This window comes from Branchiostoma floridae, chromosome 6 (assembly GCF_000003815.2).
Source record: "Branchiostoma floridae strain S238N-H82 chromosome 6, Bfl_VNyyK, whole genome shotgun sequence".
NCBI lineage: Eukaryota > Metazoa > Chordata > Leptocardii > Amphioxiformes > Branchiostomatidae > Branchiostoma > Branchiostoma floridae.
The window spans coordinates 2,599,271-2,619,502 of record NC_049984.1 but is presented as its reverse complement, the minus strand read 5'-3'; the positions used below and the strand labels follow the sequence as shown (position 1 = coordinate 2,619,502).

Sequence of the window (20,232 nt, the reverse complement as noted above, 5' to 3'; positions counted from 1 at the left end):
TGTTGCTGGCTGAGGTTTCTTGTATACACCTGGTAGCACAGCTACAAGCTCCGTTCACCACAGAGAGAGAGGATAGTGCCACCTCTGGTTTACACACCACACAACCCTTTACCCCTACTCTACCCATGGGGGTTACCTCTATATAGAAAAAAGTTCCTGAAGTCTGACATCATGTGTGTTCAGTATAGCTTAATGCGATTTTTCTATGCACACGTGGGAGCAACAGGACCAGTGAACCCTAGCAGGTCTTTGTCAGTATACGATAAAACCTGCGCAATTGACCACCTCTACATTAAGTACCACCTGGCCATTGATATACAGTCAAACCTGTACAGGTGACCACCTCTACATACATTTATGTAAGTACCACCTGGCCATTGATATACAGTCAAACCTGTGCAAGTGACCACCACTAAAAGTAAATTTTTTTGTGGAAACGTGTTAAAATCAGGTGTGATACATGTAATTATATGTGCAAGGCCTTATGTATATATACAAACAGAGACAAGGTGTTGTTTTTTCTCCAGACGTCTTCAGTTTGTAACCTTCAGAAGTGATGCAGGTGTGTCTTTCTGGAGTACCGGCTAAGGAAAACTTCTCGGCTTCTCAAGACACAGACATGTCCCTCTCGAGGGATGCACTTCTGAGAGATACACTGTCTTCAAAGCCGCTTCAAAGGAGGCTGAAACGTAAACTGAAGTGCTGCTGTGTAAACTGTCTGGTAGGTCTTCAGGCTTGTACGTGCTCAACGGTTTACAAAGTCTTAAGGTGTCACGGGAGGAAGTTTGGATTTTCTTCAGCTCTATAAAGTCTAAGTATATCCCCTTTTACTTGGTTGTTTCTAACATAAAATCCTCTGAACTGGTGAACTGGATTAGGCCACAATGATTCAATTCTTTGGTTCAAGGATTTCAAAAACATGTTGCTGACCTTAAAAACCCAACATAAAAACAGAGGAAAGTCTATACCCTAAGGAATACACAGTTTCATAGAGTGAATATGCATTAACTAGGATTTAAGTTTTCCTCCCAATCCTTCCCAGACCCTTAGGAGGTTGATAGAGAAGGATGTTGGTCTACAAGACAGGGACCTCATGATCACATCTGTCAGTGTCATGCGTGACAGAGTCATCTGGAGGGACTGAACTGAACTGACCTCCAAACCCTGTTATCACCTTGACCTCTTGCAAATTTACTTTACTTTTTGAATGTCTGACAACCAAGGAAATGATTTGTTGTGGCCTCATTTAAAAATGGTTTAGCCTGCCAGCCTCCTCCAGGCTTCTGAGCCGCCGGCTTGAGCAATGAGTTTGCCCCCCCTCATTTTCAAACTAACGGTAGCACGGCCTAAACTTAGCTAATTGTGTTCAAATATTGGACAACAAGAACAACACCCAAATGTTTATCATTTAAGGGAGTCTTTTGGCCCACTTCTTCTATTAATAGCTTTTGAAACCAAGTACAAAGCTTTCAAAAAATGCAGCTTTTTGCAGAAAGCAAGTTTTTAACATCCTTTCCTGCCTTTTGGTTCGTCAGTTGAAGTTAGCCTTTTAAGAATCTCAGGAGATTTTCTTTTCTAAAATACTGAAAATCTATCTCTCCTTAGGCCACACCAATTCAAATATGTTGGTTCAGGGATTTTTCAAATTGAAAATATACCAAGCAGACATCACAAATGCAACAGGCAGGTAGGAAAACTTGAATATGAACATGTCCACTCCATAAACCTGAGTGCACCTGAAGGCACTGGTCCTCTGGCTTTGTTTTCATGATGTTTTTTTTTTCAGTTAAGCATTTTTTTTTAAATCCGTGAACCAACAAATCAAATTGGTGTGGCCTAAGGCAGAATTTGGACAGAAATTTGTCCAGGCGATCAGCCCATCTGTCGCACATGTCCGGCCAATGCTCGGTGTTTGTCCGTGAAAACAAATGTACAACACCGGGCACAAACGTTAGCAGTGTGGCGACGCAGTTTGCCACTTCCTGTGGGGGAAAACATCGCAGGAGCTGTGCAGATGGCTGCTGAGGAAGGGGAGAGAGTTCATAGGCCTTTTCTTAAAAAAAGCAACAAATTATCTTCAAATTTTTATCATATCTTGAGACACATCTTGGCTGTCAGAGAGCAAGAAATAAACCATTCTCCTACTAATTACTAACATTGAGGGAACATCTTGAAAACGACACCACTACTTGAACTTGAAGGTTTGCAGTCATGTCAGAATTTTGAAACCTTGCAATCTACACGCAATACAAAAGTATGCTCAAGCAAATGTTAATAAGTTTTGTAGACTGTCACATGTTTCAGACAGCATCCCTTGTCTTCCATTAGTGACACTGATGGTGACTTTCCCAGTCTGAAACGTCTGACCGTTTACAAAACTAAAACATTTCCTTTCTGGATGTCTAAACTTCATTTGTGTACCTGGCAATTTATAAGCTCCTTCATATTTCTGTTCTTTTGCATTTTTTATCGAGTTCTTTGAGGCAAGCCCACAACCGCTAGCTCCGTCTCCTCACTCTCGCATCCCCACACCTGACGAGTTGCCAGGCAACAACATATCACGGATTCCTGTCTTGTTTGGCCCAATTTGTCAGCTGCCTCTACACAGACATGGAAACGAAACGTGACCTCAAAGTTTGACTCTGAAAAGTTGCCACCTCAGCGGAGCGAGGTTTTCACCTGTTCTAGGGGCAGGTGTTCCCCACAGGTGAGGTCAGCTGAGCAAACACTTTCCTTTTTTTCCCCCACAGATCACCTAACCTTCGTTAATTAGGTACGCTAAGGAGGTATTGGGTGTCCGCTGCCGCCATGACAGGTGCCTGCATTCCTTCCTGTTGTCACAACATCATCAGACGACAGATTAACTGCTTCGTCTCAACAGGCACAAAGACATCCGGACAACTCCTTTAAGGAACTGCCCGTGGGACTTGAGACAGTCCTTGTCCGGGACAAATGACCCATTGTTTACCAAACAGGAATTAAGGAACATTTAGAAAAAACTACTTGGGGTGATAAAGGGATGTTTGGACAAATGGTGTGCTGTGGGAGGGGGGCACTGATCACTTTGACCCTTTGCCCTTGAGGAAGGGGCCAGGTGAAGGGCTTGAAAACTCTGACCTCTGAAGTTAACTTCTTCTCAGTTATATCTTTCTTGAATTGTTGACCATATATCTTACAGAGTAAAGAAAATTTCAGGTATATGAAGAAATAAGAAATTTTTTTACAATGGTAAAGGTACATGCATGTCTAAAGGAAAATATTCAGTCAACATTAGATAATAAGCTCACTCTACACTACTTGACACACCAGTCCTGCATTTTTCACTCCCTGTAGCCTGTATTTTATGAGGAGTTTTCTACCGGTATTGTGTTTTATGACAATGAGTTCCACTGCATTAAAGTGAAATTAAGGTTGAAAAAAGGATTTTTTTGCTAAACTTGGTAAAAGTTATCCTGAACTTTGCTAAAAGTAATCCTAAAAAGTTTTCTTAGTAAGAACATCAACCGACAAATACTGAGGAACACGTTGCTTTTTGCTGTCAGAAAGGGGAAAGTCAGGACTTCTTGTATTACCGCCAGCCGCCGGACAGGAAAACCAAACACTACTCGGCTTACTGTGAACAATACTCCTGTTTGGGGCAAACCCCGCAAACCACAACAAACACAGACACATGGCAGGGGGGTGCGGTTACTGGAGGGGTGTGTGAGTAGATTTGTCAGGTAACTTAACTGTGTGTGGAACAAATGTGTGGGGGGAATAGTAGTTCATGATCTTCGATTTCAAACCATCTAACAGCCAAGCTGGCGAGAAAGATTTTAGACATATTAACAGTCAAAGCTACAGTATATTAGTGAGCACCACATAAGGACCTGTGAGCAGATGGTCTTTGTGATTCCACTTTTTGGTAGTCTCTTAGATAATCTAAACCAACTACATGTACATCCTAACTGGCGAGAAAGTTCAGATTTTGGACAAATTTACAGTCAAATTCATACTTAGTCTAGTGAACACTACATTTAAGGACCTGTGACCAATTGGTCATTGTGACCACTTTTTGGTGGTCTCTTAAATAATTATCCCATTGAAGGATCCTATCTATACTACAGTGGCCACCTGTCCACAAAGACCGGATTTTATCGGTCCCCTGTGTAGTCTTTCCGGGTAGATTTGACTTTATCAATTTCAAATGTCTTTCCGAACATTTTACTGTGTGTGGTCACACAAAATAAAATGATAGAATTGAGCACAAGATCATTTCCTTTTTATTCCTCAGACCAACCACATGCACCTTTCTTACCGCAAACCCTAAACAAAGTGACAGCCCTGTCCGTGTGGCAACCTTCTGTAATAACGGGTCTCACTTAAGCAGTGAAAAGGGCCATTTGGTGGACACAAACGGCGGAACAGGTCCCGCATTGTCCCCCCCCCCTCCCTGTTTGTGCGCGATGGCATCCCCCAAACAGCACCCACTCCCGGAGTGCTGACAGAAAATATGAAAACACGACAAGAAAAAGGGATTGTCGTCGTGCCGTTTTGTCCAAGGCACACAGTCGGTCCATTGTGCTGTTCGCTACGACCGCGTTTCGGCGCGTTCGCCGAACAATCGGCACGAGTCGAGCCAACAGGTGACGACGGATGTTCCGAGCAGGTTTCTCGTGTAAATAATCACCTATGAACGGGGCTTGTTGTGTAAATATGGACCAGAAAAAACAGCAGAGGTCTGGGCGGAGACGTGACCCCATCGGGTTAATGGGGTGATTTCCGTTAGAGACATTTCGACAAAAGGTTTGGTCGGAACTGTTTTCATTAAACTGTGCTTTTATATCGCACTTCCTGTGCCATTCTATCACTACAGTTTATTTAGAGAATTTGATATCAAAGGGATTGATCTTGGCATGCCTTTTATATCAGTGTTGGACAGTTTGAATTGTATCCGACCAGCCTGCTGAAGCTATAATGCACAGCAAAAAGTCTTCCAAAATAAATGTTTGCTTGCAACTGATAAACATCATGTTGAATCTTTTTGCCTACATTGAAAATGCGTAAGAACAAAAATCATAGCTGTGTCAAGGAGTGTCTAATGTTAATGTGACTCCATATGTAGTCTCCTATTTGGTGACTTTGTCTTTTGAGAGACCAGTGTACATGTAAAGAAGAATGCTGCATGTTGCTTTACAGTTGCTTTACATGTTGCTTCATGATACACTAATATCGTAACATCTATCAGTATCAAAAATCTCTTTGTTTATCATAACTCATTGATTCCTGTCCTATGATCTGAGGGCTTGGGACAAATGAAAAAGATAAACTTAAGGCAGTCCCATAGTATTTTTTTGAGGACGTAGGGGCAGTTTTATACACTGTGTCTAGGGCACAATATTGGAAGACAGGGCCCAGCTCTCTCCTCCTGTTGCCTTTTCACCTCCCCAACTGATGTCAGGCACCTGGAAACTACATCTTGCCAGAATTGACAGGTATTCAACACCTGACTAATCTCCAAGCAGATCCTACGGTAGCATAATATAGTATCCAAAAGCTGGCAGAGAAGTGAAGCCGGCTTAGGAGTGTGTTTCGCTACATGGCAAATGGACACCTCTTGGCTGACTACACTCCTTGGCCAGCTTATGCCATTGTAGGATCTGCTTGGAGATTACTCCTGACCACTTGATCTTGGCCATTTGATGAATGGATGAAATAAACAAGTAACCACGAGCCCTGCTCACCTCCCCCGCACGATGCGGAACACTGCGACGTCACGGCGCTCCAGGTGTAGTAGCTCGGCACCGGTTCCTTCTCCGTCTCGTTCGCCGGCTTCGGAACCGTGTAGGTGTACGCCACGCCCTTGTTCTCACCTTGCACCAGCAGCTACAGGTGGGAGGGGAAAAACACTGTCTTAGAAACCTCTCAAGATATTTATCTCCTTGAAAAGTGCCTGTGGAGATATATTTTTTTGGTGTCTGTGTGTGTGTCTGTGTCTGAAGATATTTGGTATGTAAGATGTTGAGAAGACAACTTTGGGCACCCTAGTATGTGACATTGGTACTGCAGCAGAACTTCCTTTATTTGTATCTTCTGACCTTGACGGGCTATTGTCTTGATTTTTCGGTGGCAGCTTGTGATGTGAGGAAGAATGGTGTATTTTGTGCCTTTCCCTTTAATAATACATGAAAATGATACACGAAACAGCCTGGCACTTACAAAGAAAGGACTTGGATTCTATGCTATTCCTGCAGCATATACAATAAAGATTTGTACTAAAAGTTAAGTCATTACTACAATTTATCAAGTGAATCTTTAATGCTGGTATCTCAACTCTAGATGCAAATGGAAAATGTGCCAAATGTATATTGGAAACTTTGGTACGAATCACAAATGACAAACGTATTAGAAATGTACTGTAACAGTTGTTCTCAAGATATGTTTGCATATTCTGACATTGTACAGAGCCTGCTTCCGTTTGTAAATCTTTGCTGACAACATCCGAGCACCAGCTCTTCGAGGAGCGCTATCAGGAAAATTGGCCAGCATGTCTCCATCTTTAACGTGTATAGGCCGTTGTTTGACGTCCTGTCATTTTTATAAACACTCGTCAGTCTCAGCCCTAACCCGCCTCTCAACGCTGCCTCTTCAGGAGGGGATTACACGTGGCAAGGAGTTTATTATTTCACTGGCTGTGGTGGAGTTTTGTGTCAGGATTCTGGCTTAGGAAGTTCCCAATGAATCCTTTTTAGAGGGTCTGCATGCTCTTTTCTGTAAGATGTATATGTATAGGAAGCCTATTTTGATTTCCTGTAATTTGTAATTCACATAATTCATAGACGACCAAACTCTGCGTTGTTGCCTTGATTTCAGCATGATATCATAGGGTGCTCTTCTGAAGTCAGTGTTAACCATTGTTGGAACACCCCAAGGAGACCCTCTTTTACTTATGGGGAAATACAGAGGGAAAGAAGCCTTTGAGAAAGACTGGATCTAGCTCCAAGAAATATGTCAAGGAGTCATGAAAGATGCCAGCAATGACAGTCCTCCTAGCAGCCTTCTTATAAACTGCAGATGACAAGCATACAGATCCTAACAGAGAAGCCATGTTGTCTTGATAGCTGGCTATCGTATATCCAAACTCTGCCTGGTCTTTGTTAGAAGTTAGTCTGAGCCCCGACACACATGACAGGTACTTCAGATGCCGCTGCCTTGTGTCTTTCAGTGACGGAAAAAAGAAGGAAACACTCGGGAAATATTTATGGGAGCAAGTCCGACACGCTGACATTTATTCCTGTTAGTTTTACTGCACAGGAGAAACAGTTGTGCTATAAATACTCCGGCGTGAAAGCTGCAGCCCTGCGCTCTTGTTTGCCTCGGTATCACAATATTGCCGGCACAAATCATGTCAAACTTTTCTGTTTAGAGAATGAACTCAAATATTTACCCAAACTGAGCCTTTCCCGGCATCGCTGCAGCCATTTGAGAAGCACCTGTATTTACAAAAGGTGCAGATGTCTTCCCTTACATAGAGAAATTCCCTACAATTTAGTTGAAAGGAAAATCACACATGTTCATATAGACTTTAAATCTAAGCTACAGTACCTCCAACTTGTGCTCGAGTCTCTACGTAAAGAATCCAGTTTGAATTCATTGCTTTTGAAAATGTTTTCTTTCTCCTAGCCTTGAACTAGCCTTGTTTTCAAACTTTTAATCACTTCTTTCTACAACCTAACTTTCATCCTTTGTGGTTTCTTTACATAAACATTGTACTAAGCAAACTGCCGTACTTGTATAACTTGTCACTGTACGCAAAAGAAAGGAACGTCACTCAAAACAATTTTCAAAACACCGCCAAGCCCTCTCAAGAGCCTACATAAACATGGTCTGTTTGGTAGGTCAGTTGTTCTTGGAAATCCTGGATAACCAGAAAGTTGAGCCTGGTACTGCTCATTGCCAGGCCCTACTTGAGAGGAAAACACGGAAGTTTAGAATCAAAATATCTACAAGTGTTCCTTCTGTAGAGTCAACAGTGTACTTGGAGATAAACTAATACAGGACTGTTTGATGCCAAGGTTTGCTACACTTATAGGTCAGCCAAGACAAGTCTGGATGACAGCAGAGGGATTAAGTTGCCTGCAAAATTACTAATTTCTGAATCTATAACCTGTAAACCTTATAAAAAGGAGGAGGCATTATTTGGGGAAATTCTTTTCATTAGTTTGCATTTGTATGAGAACTAAGATGCAGCAAACAAGACTTCAAAACTCCCCTAGTTACTAAAGTTGGGAACACAAAATGTATCAAATCTGTCGTGAAAACGTCTAAACAGGCCCCGGAGAGCAGCCATGCTATTTGGAAAACAGGTGGGGTTGGCCTTTGGAAGGTAAACTTTAATTGTGAGAATTTTCTTATTATAGAGACCTTCCCTTATTTGCTGTCCCAGGAAACTTTTTCAGGAACATTTAAGGTATCATCAGAATGTGTGAGGAACAGTGAGCAACTGAGTTGGAAACTGACAGTCTAAATATCAGACTGAACTGTACGCAACGCAAATTAGGTGTTCCATCTTAATTAAAGCTTAGTCAGGTCCTCTTTACTTTGGAGTTTGGAGAGCAAGATGACTAACACAGTAACAGACTGGAGTGTCACCGTGATTGACGAAACAAAACAGGACCATCTGACTGCAAGGCTTAACTGTCTGAAGAAGGATCGAGACATTTTCCTTCATCATTGGAAGACCACTGGTTACTTTGTCAAATTGGTCGGCACAGGTCCGGACCTCTGGACTGGTTCCTAAACTTGTTACGTTTAGGTACTGTAACCTACTGCAGTGAACCCCGCCAAGGACCACCTGACTGCAAGACCCAACCATCTGAAGAAGGATCGAGCCATTTTCCTTCATCATTGGAAGACCACTGGTTACTTTGTCAAATTTGTCAGGTACAGGTCCGGACCGGTTCCTTAACTCGTAATGTTTTGGTACACTGCCCTACTGCAGTGAACCCCAAGGACCACCTGACTGCCAGACCCAACCACATGTAAAAGGGCGGACCACCCGTCTGCCCTCACAGGACCCCCTCCAAAATAAATCTTTACATTTCTCCACCATGTTGTTTGGCTTTGCTGTGGAAACATCAAATCCTTGAGGAGTCAGGAACACAAATGTTTAAAGACTAAAGGTGATACTGCTTCCTTGGGAAGTTTGAAATTGCAAAAGCTTGCAGATTTTCTTAGCTCCATGTCATACTCAATATGAGTGACTTAAACAGCAACCGGTGTACCTTTACATCGGAGCACTGGAAACTGCAAATCCTGAAGATCTTGTCTATATAAACTAGTTGATTTTCTAATGGTCCCATGTTTATAGAAGAAGAACTTTTTTGCACAACAATTGTAACTGGTACGATGTACGGCAACTATGGTCCTCTACCATATGTAACAATGTTAACTGAATTCCTCTAAGCAGGGCCAAAGATCCACCCACATATACCAAATATCATCACAAACCATCACTAACTTCTTGAGTTTTGCCGACCATTTTTGCAGAAATAAAGACAGAGAAGTCAAATACCCCATGCCAATGGCATCTTTGCAGGAATGAGGCAAGTAAATCTGATTCCATAGACCCCCCCTCTTCCATGTAAACTTCCACCCACATACAAAATATCATCACAAACCATCAACAACTTGTAGAGTTATGCCAACAAATTTTGCAGAAATTAAGACAGAAAAGTCAAATACTGTACACAATGCCAATGGCATCTTTGCGAGGAATGAGGCAAGTACATCCACAGACCCCCCCCCCCCTCTTCTCGGTAAACTTCCTTCCTCACCTCCTGGAGGGGCGGTTTACACACACGTTCAGGTGATCGATGGTTATACACAATCTCCTGTCGTTGGTTATTGTGCCGTGAGCAGGGTCGTGACCCCGTGTACTTGTGTTTGGAGATGGTGAATGGCTGACAGTCCGAACCAAAAATATACAGAGGAACATGATCCCATCACGGGGGGAAGGGCGGAACACTGGGGCATTGAGCGGGGCCGGCCTGCCGAAACCACCAGCCACCAACGTGACGCCTTTGATGGCGGCTCAGACGTTGTCCTAATGTGTGCTCAGGAAGTTAACTGTTACAACAACAGCCTCTGACATCAATTATACAGGGATTAACACTATGTTAGCCTGTCTATCACACATGGATGGCGGCCATCTTGGAAGTGACCTTGGGGACCAGGCAGATGACTTTGACACAATATTTGTTCAGCAGAAAATTTCAAAAGTTCTCTCATCATCCAGATCATACAGTCTGCCAATGTTGCAAGCAGAGTCTTTTTTTTCTTTCTCATGATCATTCTTTAGACGAAATAAGTTGCTTGAAGGCCCAAATCTGATTCCCCTCAAGCAAAACTTGGCTGGAATAGCAAAATCATTTGTCAATCAGCAAAACTCATCCCTGAAGTTTAGTAGAAGTTCTAAGTGAGTGAAGTGTTTGTTGATAGTTTTACAGGCTCACTTCTTCCAAACACACACCCTTTGTCTCCTGCATTCCTCACTGCTTTGGGACACAAGCGAGCAATTAGGCTTTTAACACACTTCACAAATTCCCGGCTGCTTTCCCAGACAATTTATCAGAAAGTCATCCATTTGGAACTTTCCTGCTTTCACTGTACATTTCAGTTTGGAAGTATGACTGTCCTGTATGTAACCCCTGACTGGAGATTGCTAGCACTTTCAGACTAACATGGTCAGAATTTAGAAGAGTAATAGACCATTATGACTGTCACTCAAAAAGAGCAGTTCAGCCATGATATCAAAGATTTGCAATTGCACATTTTCCCATTTCAGCCTGAAAGAAATACATCTGCACTATCATGATGATTCCAAGTTCCTTCCTCTGATGCTTGATTTCAGATGTAAAACACGTCTTACATTATAAGACGCCTTACCTCGATGACAACTGCCTTCTTGGTGGGCCCCTTCGCAGTGAGCATCTCAGGCTCGTTGTACGGCCTGCTGTACAGGAAGGTGGTCCCGCCGATGTCGAACTCGCCCGGCCAGTCCACGGTCCAGTCCCCGGTGAGGTAGTACTTCCCCTCGAGGTCGCGGATGGCCAGGTAGCTGGAGGAGATGTTGAGTTCCTCAACTCGCACGCTGCGGGCGCCTGGAGGGATCGTCACGATCGGGAAGTACTCTGTGGCAAGAAGGAAACAAGTTGATTAGTCACAATTGGGAAATATTCTGTGGATATGTTGTAGTACGACCAAGAATTCACGAATTTGTCCTTCAGAAGGGACGTGAAACGGGGGTCCCGTGTTCAAGGAGGTGTCTCGAGCACGTAAATCATTACCAAAAAAAATTGGGTACCTACTGGCTGCAAATAGACACTAGATGTATTATTATCATAAGGGAGGAAAATATCATTTGGTTTTCTACATCAGCTTTGTGAAGGAGCTTGCTGTTCAGTGGAAGATCTACCTAAGGCAGGAGGCATGAAGGATAGGGAAGGAAGGATGGAGGGACAAGTCATGTTCTTTTGTGCAACCAGCATGACTGGATGATGATGATGAACTTCCGTCCTTTCAAAAGTTTTCAGGTCGCAAATTTCACTTTTATTCATATGCTACGGCTGACGTCAGAAACGCAATATTATGATACTTTTTATGTTCTTCTGCTCATGTCACATGTCATATTCTGTGGATAAGGCGAAAAATGTCATTTGGACTTCTTAAGAGCTTTGCGAAGGAGCTTGCTGTCCAGTGGAAGATCTGCCCAAGCCAATGGAGGATAGAGAAAGATGGAGGGACAAAGTCATGTTCGTTCATGTTCATGTTCATGAAATGAAATGTTTAATTTGTGCAACCAGCATGACTGGATGATGATGAACTTCCATCCTTTCAAAAGTTTTCAGGTCGCAAATTTCGCTTTTATTCATATGCTACGGCTGACGTCAGAAAGGCAATATTATGATACTTTTTATGTTCTTCTGCTCATGTCACTTAAATGATTACAGCAATAAGTTGCAATAAAATGAGTAAATCCTCACTGTTGTCTTCGGGCATGTCGTGGAACTCTCCGTAGACGAAGTCGCAGGTGGAGTTGTCTCCGTTACAGACGCCACAGCTGTCGTGAGTCGCGTCCGAACCAAGCACGTGGTCGCAGCCCACTTTCTACGGAGAACAACACAGACATACACTCAATATGAGTAAGGTTTGTGTCTTCCTTTGGCTTGATATGCTTTCATGAAACAAGCAGTTGGTTAATACTGTGAACAATTGCAAGTACAGCACTAGTTGTGGCATCAAGAACAGCAACTTTCTATTGCAGACAACACAGCTATACAAATATCTTCTTTTCTCAATCCTGTTGTTTTTTCTTCGAAATGTGACTGATTGTGCTTTTGCCAGTTTGTTATACCTTTTGATCAAATATGAGCTGCCTATGTTGAAACATCCAAATGTCTTTGATTAGCAAAATCCTGCAGATCTTCGTTTTAATGAATGACAAAAAATGTCTGCCATTATAGTTTGTTTACAATACATGGCATGGCTGGATGGATAGATGGACAGAAGCAGCGGGAGAGAGATGAAACACTTGACCCCTGACCTCACAAGCTCCATCCACGCACACGTCGAGACGATCGCCCTCCTCCACGCACCGCGTTCCATCCTTGACCTTGCTGGCAAGGGCGTAGAAGAAGTCAAAGTCTTCAGCAATGCAGTACAGCTTGCACTGGTCAGATTCTGGAAATAACAAGAAAATAAACTATTAACCAACCGTTAACTTACTAACCATCACTTAACTAGATAACTAACCATCTCCAGCGATGCAGTACAGCTTGCACTGGTCAGACACTGGAAATAAACAGCACATAAATTTCAGCCTTAACAAGGATAATCTTGAGTTAAGATTTATTGCCAGGCTGCTTCCTTAGCCACGGGATATCATTTGCCAAAAACAAAATATCTTAAGAAATATTGGATACATGACAGACGGTTATAAATTTACTTTTCCTGCCCTGCAGGTGTGAGTTGAGCCATGTTCAGATTTATTGCAAAGTTTGTTTCCCAGGCCACAGGCTCTTAACAAAGTAACAGGGAGTTTTCAACACAAACCACATGGCCACATATTGTTGATATTTACAGTCTACAGTTATGAATGTCTAGAGATATTTCCTTTTCATGTTTATTCATTTTTCCAAGGTGCATGCATCTTTGTACATGAAATTTGGAGTTACTGCTTTCCGAATGTTGAGCCATGTTTAGAATGTATTGCAAAGTTTGTTTCCCAAGCTAGAGGTTCTTAGTCTATATTGTTAAAGAAGGTAATAGGGAGTTTTCAACACAAACCACATGGCCACATATTGTTGATTATATACAATCTAGAGCTATAAATAAACAGATATTTCCCTTTCTTGTCCATACATTTTTTCAAGGTGCAAGTTACTAGTTTCCAAATCTTGAGAATGTATTGAGAAGTTTGCTTCCAAAACCACCTGTCATGCTTTAAAAGGTAATTACAGTGAGCCATCAACACACACCACTAGGTGAAATTTAAATCATGCCATTACAAATATACAAATATAAAGATTTTTTGTTTATTGCAATAATATTGTTTTCCATGTTTGTACCTTTCCAAAAGTCTTTGAATTTTTAACAATGTACAAATTTGAGGCTTCAGTTCCAAGCCACAAGGCTCTTAAAATGAAAGCCGTAAACACAAACCACATAGCCTGGCCAGGTGAGATTTTCTTCAATTTGGAACTACAAACATAAAAAGAACTTCCTTTATTCATTTGTCCAATATGTTAGTCAGCCTTTTTAATCTTAGTTATTGTTTCCTTGAATCCCCTACAGGCTCTTGAATAGTAAATATAGTTAGCTGACACAGACAACATTGCCTTGGCCAAGTCAGATTTTTCAATTCAGTAACGACTTTGTTACTTCCTTTATTCATTTGTCCAAGATGTTTGTGTCTTTCTAAGTTAAGTGAGTCTAAGTTTCTCAAATTTATTGTTTCCCACCCTACGGGCTCTTAAAAAGTAATTATAGTTAGCTCTAAACACAAACCACATGGCTCTGGCCAGGTGAGATTTTTCAATTTAGTGCTTCTTTTCATTTGTCCAAGATGTTTGCGTCTTTCTAAAATTTGAAGTGACTAGTTTCTCAATTTTAGGCAAATTTATTGTTTCCTCCCCCCCCCCCCAAGGCTCTTAAAAAGTAATTAAAGCTGTAAATACAAACCACATGGCCCTGGCCAGGTGAGATTTTCAAATTTGGAACTATAGATATAAAAGAACTTCCTTTATTCATTTGACCAAGATGGCTTCTAAACTTGAAGTGAGTAGTTTCTCAACTTCTACTCAGATTTATTGTTTCCCACCCTACGGGCTCTTAAAAAGTAATTAAAGCAGTAAACACAGACCACATGGCCTTGGCCAGGTGAGATTTACGATGTGCGGTTAACGACTCCTTGCTCCAATCTGTCCTTCATGACCTCTAACCCCAACCCGCCTGACCTCTACTCACAAGGTCATGGGAACCCTGGAACCAGGGCTGACCAATGACGGGCCCTGATTGAAAACAACTTTTTTCAAGCTGTGAATTTTTATGCAGACCAGCAGGTGTCCGGACCCCAATCTAGGAAACATGGAAGGGTTTAATAGGGGCAGGGCCTGTAGTGGTCTAACTAACACAAGCTGCTCTGATAAATGCTTCCGCTCTGAATTCTCACCATCTTTATGATGTAAAGTTTCATCCAGGTTTCCTCGAAGTATACCAGGTGTAAAATGTTGCCACGAAAGTGAGAAAGCAATGAATTCCAGAAGGTTCTCAGAAAAGCTCAAGCCACGGCAACCTTGGCAGTCAAATATGACTGTCACGGTAAACTTGTTTGTTTGTTTGTTTGTTTGAACCTTTATTTATTCATGAAAGCTCAAATCGGCCTGCAGGCCGCTTTTCATTGAGGTCATGAGGGAAGAGGCAAGGGTCAGACAAAGTATATAACAGAGATAAAGTTACATCGTTTTGAGTCCTTATAAGTCCTATACGTCTATATACACCATTTACATTTACATACATACAGAATACATGATAGAAACTGCTACATTATTCAAGTCCGTTCATTTGGCCGTTCCCGTTACTTTAAGAGTCTCTTAAAGGAAGCCAGAGTTGGGGCTGTGCGTATGTCCGGTGGTAGACGTTCCAGATGGTGGGTCCACGGTAGGCGATGGCTCCTCTGAAGGTTTCTCGGTGGGGTTTTGGCACAGCAAGTTGATTACTTGTGCTTTGCCTGGTTGTTCTTGTGCTTTGGTCTCGGCAATAGACAAACATCTGGCGCATGTAGGGTGGGAGTTTGCTGTTCAGAGCTTTGTAGACAAGTACGGCATTGTAGTACTGATGTGTTGCCTTAATGTCCTTCCAGCCCAGCCTAGAGTGTACTTCGGTTGATGGTGTCCTGTGTGGAGCCTTCAGAATTAGTTTTCCCGCCCGATTTTGCATGGTTTGTAGCTTCTGTAGGTCCTGGTCTGGAGCAGTATCCCATGCCGTACAGGCATACGTCTTGTCAGGTGTGATGATATAGGTAAAAGTAAGGGCAGTCCTTTTGAGGCGATAGTGGTTGTGGGTTCCATGTTATCCAGTATGTCTCGGGTACAGTATAGGAGTGCAGAGCCCAACCCTTTCTGTCCACCACATTTTACCTCCCAACTGAAGTCACGTACCCATTACGGTAACCCATGGGTGGAGTGAGGAAAGTCATGCAAACTGTCTTTCCCAAGGGCTGGGCATTGGTGGCATGTCAGGGGATTCAAACCCAGTACCTCTGGTTTCTGGGCCAAACAACTTGCCTTTGCATGAAAGTTGATCTGAGTTGATACAACAGTGTGCTTGTCAGGTTTAACCATTATTCATCACAAGGTCTCGCTAACCAAATTTCCATCCACTCACCTGGTGTTGGTCTAACTTTACTTTGGTCAAGCTTCCGCTCAAACCAGACTTGTGTTGGAGAATACCTTTAACCTTTACTATAACCTTGTTTCTCTCTCCTTAAATTGATTAAGAACCAAAGAAATAAATTGATGACCTTAACTCAAAACAGAGAAAGACAGAGGGGGGAGGGGTCACAATTGTGATAATCACCCAGCAGGTTCTAGCCAGGTAAATCTGTTGAGGGAACACCTGTTGGTCATTAACGTGTCTTTAAGGAGGAAGGAATTTCCTCAAGAAAATCATCTCCAGTCTTGGCCTGGAGGGAACCTGAAAGAACATCCAGGGTTGTCATCAGGAGGGTCATTCCAAGGACATTCCCATGATGCATCTCTCTTTTTGGAACCTCGGGTCATGTGACATCTGATGAGACAGAAGCCTTCAACAGAACAATTAGACTGTTTGAACCACGGTTACAGTTTCACAATTAAATCCAGAAGACATTTGCAGATAAAGAAGACAAATGCAGAAAAGGAGGACGAGTTGATCGGTGTGCTAGCCCGACTTTGATTTGCCAAATTGGTAAAAGGTAGACATCCCTTAACCTCCTGTTAGCTGAGGGTGGATATATGTTCCAAATTTGGATTGATTACTACAGAAGTCAGCATGGAAAGGGTTAAACTTGAAGTCAAGATGACTCCAGGTGCCATCATCACCCCTCTTGTTTCTTAAAGAAACTCAGTGCACGCCTTGTCGGCCAACTCAACACCTCAAGTCGTCTCCTTCACTTAAGGCCCAAGGTCAACTGACCAAGACTCTCTCTCTCCCTCCGTAAACAAACCTCTCCGTTTATAAACTTCTCCCAAGATAAACACTTTCAGCATCTGTTTACTTTGGAGGAAATAAAGCCTCCTTACTTGGGTAAACAAGGGATAATCTTGATGGCCAGTTAAACTCCTAAACCAGGTTTCATCTCGTAAACAAACAAGGCACAGCTGACAAGAACACCCTTTGTGGCAGTATTTCACCAACCCTTAAGAAAGTGGATGTTGTCTTCAGTTTACAAACTTTGTAGTAGATCCCTTTTCTTGCGTCACCTAGACCGTTAAATTGTCCGAGTCCTAACACAAGCACTGAAAACATTACATTGATTGCAATAATTGTTGTATGAATGATTTAAAAAGCTAAATCTCCAAAATATAGACTAAAGAATAGTCTATAGTTGCCAATCAGCTTCAAGATCCTGACATTGAATACTGGAAACAAATGGAAGATAAGATAAAAAAGCAGAGAAAAGCAAAGATGATGATGAAAAATGAAAGATAGACAGGAAAAGTGAAGAAGTCAGAAAAGTACATTGCGTAAGCCTAATGCTTCCAATGGCGCATGGTTTGCTGGTTGCAAATGGCACATAATCTAACTTGTACTCCCCAAATACTTTAAATTCTTACATCTCAATCCACCTGCTTTGCACATTTACACTTTTTATTTTATTCCTCCGCTCTCGGCATGACATCCCTGCCCCAGATACCAGCCCAGCAGGACAGGACACGGACTACTGGGTAACACCCCAACCTGCCACCACTCCTCTGCAATAAAGCAGTGAAAAACTGCGAGGAATGTGACATGCAGGGTTCGGGCCTTAACCTTCCCTGCCCTGAAGTGACTTGAAAACCATCCGCATGTATCTGATGTGCTTTGGTCTATCGAAATGTGGGACCTTTCCTTCCATCTAAAATTGCCAACTTGATGCTTTATTCTAAAAACTGAGCTATAGACTCAGAGATGGAAAAACTCAAGGAATGTGACATGCATGGATGCTTAAGTGCTAACCTCCATAAGCACTGAAGTGGCATATTAAAATTTATCAACTTATTTGACATATCTGGTGATGCAATTTACCTACAATTGTTGAATCTTCCCTATATCTAAACTGAACATTTGAATTTTGCAAGTCTAGAATTCCCAAAACTATGTCTAATAAACTGATGAAAAATCCTCAGGAATGCGACATGCCAGCTTCGGGGTTCACCTCTGTCTGCTCTGGAGTGACCACCCCACCGATCACCTCCAGCTGTCACTGGCCTGACAAGTTCTTAAACCTGCCACGACTTAAAGGAAATGCAGAAGGAATGCCTCAGGACTTTGGGCATGTCTTAGAAGTAATGCTGACTTAACAGAAAACAGGACACTGTCGTTCCTTTCAGGTTGTGATTGGTACTGTCCTCACCACTGCTTGAGACAGGGCATGTCTTAGGGCCATACTAGGAGGATTTAAGAGCTTCAGTGCACACTGAAGGGCAGCTGAAGTGGAGATTACAACTATTTAACAGAAGCCTTAAAGATGGGCAGGAGTGCCCCCACTTGTCCAAATGAATCTATCCACAGTGGACCTTGTCTTGGAGGTGGTCTAGGAAGATCTTCAAGATTTCTGCAAGCATTTGCAGGTTTTTAGATTACTTTACAAAAGTCAGGAACTGGCTGGAACTTAGAAAAAATTACTTGTGCTGGAGGCAACCAGAGGTGACATGAAGTGACGTGAAGTTTGATCAAGTACTTTTCTTATTATGTAAGTTTACCTCTCTTGACACATCTGTCTTAACAGTAACAAGGAATTTAATTTTTTTTTTCAGTGGTTTTCTTTTCTGCTGCCATACATTTTTGTATTTACAGTATAGGCTCTGCACAGCTTTGAAATGTATGAAGACCGAAGACCTTGTACTTAGTAAATCTTCTAAGTACATACAGACAAATCTTTCAGACAACACTGGACACGCTGTCGGAGAATACTGGAATTCCACAATTTATCTTCATTACGTGCCTCGCATCACCAAGACATGGACTTGTCACAGAATCACCTCACAGCCACAAACTTAAGGAGTCAACGCCTCCGATATCTAAGACTTTCCAGCTGTGCAAACCTTCAAGGAGGAAGGTCATCTTAACCTGCATGCCTGGAAGGGGCGCTGGTGACCTTGAGGTGACCTTGGGCTTGGCCTGGACGAGTGTCTTAAAGAAACAAGGTTGAGAGGAGAGGAAGGGGAAACACCTGCTCAAGAAAACCTGATCCACTGTACATCACACTTGCTGACAGAGCAAGGGTATTTTGGATGTTTAAGACAAAAAATTCAAGAAGCAAGAAGTCATGATGAAAACAGACTGCTTGGAAAACGAATTGTATTCACTCCATGAAACTGAGTATACAAACATTTCCCTTAGACTCAGATTTCCTCTTTTGTCATAGATATAATATTAGTTCACTTTTATCCGTGGGGTAACCTATATCCGTTGATTTTAGAAACAGCAAATCTAGGGATGCCCGATCGACAGATGTCGGTTTCAAACTGGTTACTGATATCTCTTTAAAATATTGCAGTTTGAAGCCACTGTCTGCTGACTTTATATCCCTAAATACCCTGTTTATAATATAACAGATATAGGTAACCCCGCGGATGAAAGCAAACTAGCCTTAACTCTAAGAACCACCTTATGGATTCAAGGTAGACATTCCTACATTGTATACTACTACTATAGACCCACCTTCCACTCTGGTGTAGGGCTTCCACTTGTAGTACCATCCGCGGAACGGCTTGCTGTTGAACTCTGCGCACTGCTGCGAACGGAAGTCACGAGTGTCCTTGGGACAGTCCTGGGGGGGAGGGGGGCACAGAGAAAGGGTCATTATACTTACTGTTTATAGAAGAACTTTATTGCACGACAATTGTACATGGTACAAAGTATGGCAACAACTATTACATAAAGTACAAAATAGAGGTATAGGATAAAGCTTAAATCCTAGTTAACATAAAAATAAGGGCTGACATAATTCATTCATATAGTATCACAAAGAAGTAGGCTAATCATTAGCTTCAGTATTCTTTCTACAGCAAAGCAGTCCTTTATATGAGAACAAGGAATAACGGCTACCATGATAGTAAATAGTGTAATGCTGAAACAAAGTACAGGTTAATGTACAACAATGAAATAGCACTTAAATGGTGTGCACAAACTTTTAGCAATGGAAAGTTTCACTGCTCCTGTTTGCAAATTGATAACGCAACCAACCAACCAAACTAACCTAATAGCAAAGACCATTACCAATAATTCTGGAAGCAAAAATTTTTCGGATGATACTTGTAGATACACTGTTTAGTTTACATGGCCAAAATCTCTGCATTGCAAGCTATGCTTGTCATAAGGACATATGGAAGTTGTCCCTTTAAACAAGTAAGATCGGCTTTTGTTTGAATATCAGCTTGACGACACATATTACTTGAGAATCGGCGTTGTGCGCTGACTGCCTTTGATCTCCGTAAGACTTAAACAGCG

The 20,232-nt window shown here is 42.1% G+C and overlaps 1 protein-coding gene across 1 annotated transcript in view; it reads right to left on the bottom strand.

The window, feature by feature from the left end:
* LOC118417451 (A disintegrin and metalloproteinase with thrombospondin motifs 16-like) overlaps positions 1–20,232 on the bottom strand; it is a 109,370-nt gene that overhangs the window by 7,930 nt on the left and 81,208 nt on the right. The window contains exons 14-18 of the mRNA XM_035823013.1: positions 19,444–19,552; positions 12,584–12,720; positions 12,024–12,147; positions 10,927–11,171; positions 5,724–5,865 (exon numbers count right to left, since the gene is read on the bottom strand). Coding sequence (XP_035678906.1) covers positions 5,724–5,865; positions 10,927–11,171; positions 12,024–12,147; positions 12,584–12,720; positions 19,444–19,552 — 757 coding nt within the window. The remainder of the gene's footprint in view (positions 1–5,723; positions 5,866–10,926; positions 11,172–12,023; positions 12,148–12,583; positions 12,721–19,443; positions 19,553–20,232) is intronic.